The following is a 3,699-nucleotide window of genomic DNA, read 5'->3' on the forward strand; positions in this document are numbered from 1 at the left end:
TCAAAATTAAAGGAATGCAATGATTTCATCAGTATGTTCATAGCCATGGATGATACAGATATGAAATGGATTATTGACCAGATTTTATTGCCTATTTTGGATTTCTTTGAAGTCATCGTGCTTCAGGAGGTTTTCCTTTTTCTTTTTGGTAGGAGATTAGGGTCTTCTTGAAGATGGAGAAAAGGATTCTAGTTATTGAGATTGGAAGCACTTGATCAGGCAATGTAGAATTCTGAGCATCTCTAGGTTTAAACAAAAATTCAACCAAAAAACAACAAAAATCTTTCAAACTAATGGTATATTTCAATTTATCAGAAAAAAAGTAAGAAAAAGAAAACCTAGAAACGAAAATCTAAACTGCTGCAGATACCAATAAATGCATATGCTGCAGCTGACCTGCCCATAAAAGAACATATTATACAGAGGAAAGGAAGAAAGGAAGAATTGCCTTCCAGACTGTATTTTTGCTATCTGTCTCTCTTTCATTTTAGGAGCCTTTGAAGTCATGGTTATGGACTGTACATAGCCGGGCCCCTCTGCTGCGGAGGCCTCCGGTTCATCTGCAGGAGACTATTATATTGGTCGATTGGTGGAGCCGGGCTGTCAGGCGTTCCCAATCCATCTTCTTGTGGCCCTACTCCAACATACTGTTGTACCACCAGCACTGAAACTGTTGATGCAAAATCTGAAGAGGCCAGCATATCTCCAATCGCTCCGAGCTCTGGGCACTCGCTCCAGTCAGTGAGCCCTGCTGTGAGTGGTGATATCATTCCTTGTCCTCTCCCAACTATGAACAGGTCATGTATGCTGTCTATTGATCTTACTGCCGCCACTGTCTCCTCTCCATTGTTAACAATCTTCTCTGTGTAAACAATCGATTCATCATTAGAATTCTTCATCCTGAAGTCGTTTATATACTCCTCATCAAGCTGTTTCTCTCTGTCACTGTCTGTTATCACTGTTAATATCCTAGGATCATTTGGATCACTGCTAGGCTCCACTGTGGACTCAACCGTTTCATCCCCAGCAATGAACCGCATCACGGTGAGGCTAATCCCAGGATGTTCAGACATCCTCTCTGCATATGACAGTGCCTCTCTATCATCTGGTCCGCCAAAGAACAGCACAGCAATGTGATGAGATACCTGACTTGCAGCCAAGCGTGTGGACCCATTCAAGCCTCTGTCAACAAGAATACCGACTGAGCAAGGTGCATTTGCTAATACATTCTGGTTCACTGCTCGAAAAGCTGGGTTTGTGGCTTCCATCCCTCCATCAACTGTTTGCTGCTTATGGAAAGGGATGATGATAAAGGCTACACGTTTGTCTTCTGCCAAGTTGCAGATATCTTCATGCATGGTGGAGTAAGGGGAAATTGCTGTCAGGGGCTGAACGGACACGCAGGAGGAATGCTGCTCGTAGTTCTCAAATGCGTTGATGATGTGGTCGGATTGAGCTTGGGTCCTGTTGAGGGCTGGGCAGCCAGATTTCCGAGTGTTGTGAACAATAAGCATAGCAGATGCGCGGCCAGTAAGTTCTACTAGGTGGAGTACATAGACGCATATTGGTGATTTCTTGGAAGGGTGGGAGGCTTCGAGGAGGTTGATGATTGTTGGGACATTTCGAGGGGTGTGGATGCAGACCAGTATTCTAAGCTCACCGTCTGGCTTTGACCTCTGAATTGTTCTTCGTTTGTATGGGATGAATTTCCTCGCCGGCTTGTAAATATGTGTTACAATGGGTGCAATGATGGAAGTCATAATGACAGCTACTGTAACCATGATGGCGAATGTTTCATCGTCTAAGACCTGCAGTCAACACATTGTCAACATATGACTATTGAGAAGGTGTAGAAGCATCATAAAGAAAAAGGAAACAGTGAATGACAGAGTACATGTTGGTCCCTCCCAACGTTGAGGACGATCATTTCAACGAGGCCTTTGGTGTTCATAAGCAAGCCAAGGACAATTCCTTCACGTAAGGGCATCTGATAAAACAGAGCAACAATGAGAGTCCCAGCAATTTTGCCAGCGCAAGCAAGGATGATGACCAGAAATAGAAATCCCCATGTAAGAGCTCCGTGGATTTTGGTGACATCAGTCTTAAGCCCGCTGATGGCAAAGAAGAGAGGAAGCAGAAGCCCTGAGACAAAGTCCTCAAGCTTTTCTATGAGAGTGACACCAAGTTGTCCATTTGGAATAACCAGACCAAAGACAAAAGCTCCAAAAACAGAGTGCGTTCCAATGGCATCTGTAACGAAACCAGAGATCATTACCCCAGTGAGAATGAGACATATATAGAACTCGCTGAAGGATTCCCCCTCTGGAGTTCTCCGAATCATCCAGGAGATAACTGGTCTGACAATGAAAATACAAACTACGACAAAGAATACACTGGATAGTATCACCCAGAGGGAAGCCAATGAACTACTCTCATTCTCGGCCAAGGCAATGGCCACAGCTAAGAGAACCCAAGCACACATGTCATTGATTAGAGCAGACGACATGGCCATTCTGCCAAGCTCTGTGTTGATGAGTTTGAGCTCTGCGAGAATCCGGGCTAACACTGGGAATGCAGTGACGGAGAGAGCAACCCCAAGGAAGAGCACAAAAGTGCTCCGATTCATTTGGCGATCTTCATGGTGAAGAATTAAGGAGAATGCGCAACCTATGATGAAGGGCAAGATCATGCCAATAATAGCTATGGCAATGGCCTTTTTTCCAGTCCTCCGGATTACTGTGAGGTCCATTTCTACCCCAACCAGAAAGAGGAAGTAAAGAAGCCCTACATTTGCCATTGTCTCTAGTACCATCACACTTCGAAGGGGGAATATCAGGTTGGCCAAATGCAGGTTTTGCCCGAGGACCGAAGGGCCCAACAATACACCACCCTATATTCAGTAAGCCAGCCATCAGTTCTTCGATGGGAAACATCAATGGAGAAGAAGATGATGATGATGATGACAATTCATGCACTCTAACAATGGCAATAACAACATTCAACATGGGAAATTCCTTTCTCAGGTGGATTCACAGTGCTGCTATATATCAGTGTAAGTTGATTCAAAACATGCAAATCATCCAAAAACTTTGAAGTTTTCCTGATTACTAATCGTTCTATCACTTACTTTTGTTTTTCATTGCATACACTTGATGGGCCTTCTTATAATCAAATACATAATACATGCATACATGATACATACCAAGATCTCAGAGATGACACGAGGCTGGCGAAGAGGCTTCAAGATGAAAACCAGGAGGCGAGTGGTAACAACAACCAAAGTTAATTGCAAGATGAAGAGAGGAAGAGAATAATCTAAAGGGTTGTCACCCTGCCAAATGCCATTGGTGGTGATCATGGTGGGCGAATAACAGACGATCATATCGTCTGTTCTGTTGACTGTAGCCGTCACGTCAGCCATTTTTTTTTTTTCCTTCTTTTTCACCACAACATAACCCCCCACGAGCTTCTAAATGAGTGTCGTGTTGCACTAGCTGCCATCACCATGATTCCTAGGGAGCAACATCGTCTAATTCCTTCACACGCATGCAGAAAAAGTGGAGAAAAAGGCAGAGAGACCAGTCTTGTTTCAGAGGGGAAGAGAGGGAGGGAGATGGGTGGAGGAGGAGGAGGAGACAGATCAAAGGAGAAAGAAAAGTGTATGTCAGGAGGAAATGAGGAATGGAGAACGAAGTTAGG

The 3,699-nt window shown here is 44.2% G+C and overlaps 1 protein-coding gene across 1 annotated transcript; it reads right to left on the minus strand.

Annotated features, from left to right (window-relative positions):
* Nucleotides 1-302: 302 nt before the first annotated feature.
* Nucleotides 303-3,699, minus strand: LOC100244861 (cation/H(+) antiporter 15). The gene is made up of 3 exons (XM_002262641.5): nucleotides 3,203-3,699; nucleotides 1,895-2,890; nucleotides 303-1,808 (listed from the first exon to the last, which is right to left on the minus strand). Exons 1-3 carry the CDS (start codon nucleotides 3,419-3,421, stop codon nucleotides 510-512), a joined length of 2,514 nt encoding a protein of 837 aa, XP_002262677.2. The 5' UTR covers nucleotides 3,422-3,699; the 3' UTR covers nucleotides 303-509.

The sequence above is a fragment of the Vitis vinifera genome, chromosome 4, assembly GCF_030704535.1.
Source record: "Vitis vinifera cultivar Pinot Noir 40024 chromosome 4, ASM3070453v1".
In the NCBI taxonomy this organism is placed as follows: domain Eukaryota; kingdom Viridiplantae; phylum Streptophyta; class Magnoliopsida; order Vitales; family Vitaceae; genus Vitis; species Vitis vinifera.

Coding starts and splice junctions, on each gene's coding strand:
- LOC100244861 (XM_002262641.5), bottom strand. CDS start 3,421: ATGGCTGACGTGACGGCTACAGTCAACAGAACAGACGATATGATCGTC. Junction 2,891..3,202: donor GTGTCATCTCTGAGATCTTG/GTATGTATCATG, acceptor TACTGAATATAG/GGTGGTGTATTGTTGGGCCC. Junction 1,809..1,894: donor ACGTTGGGAGGGACCAACAT/GTACTCTGTCAT, acceptor TGTTGACTGCAG/GTCTTAGACGATGAAACATT.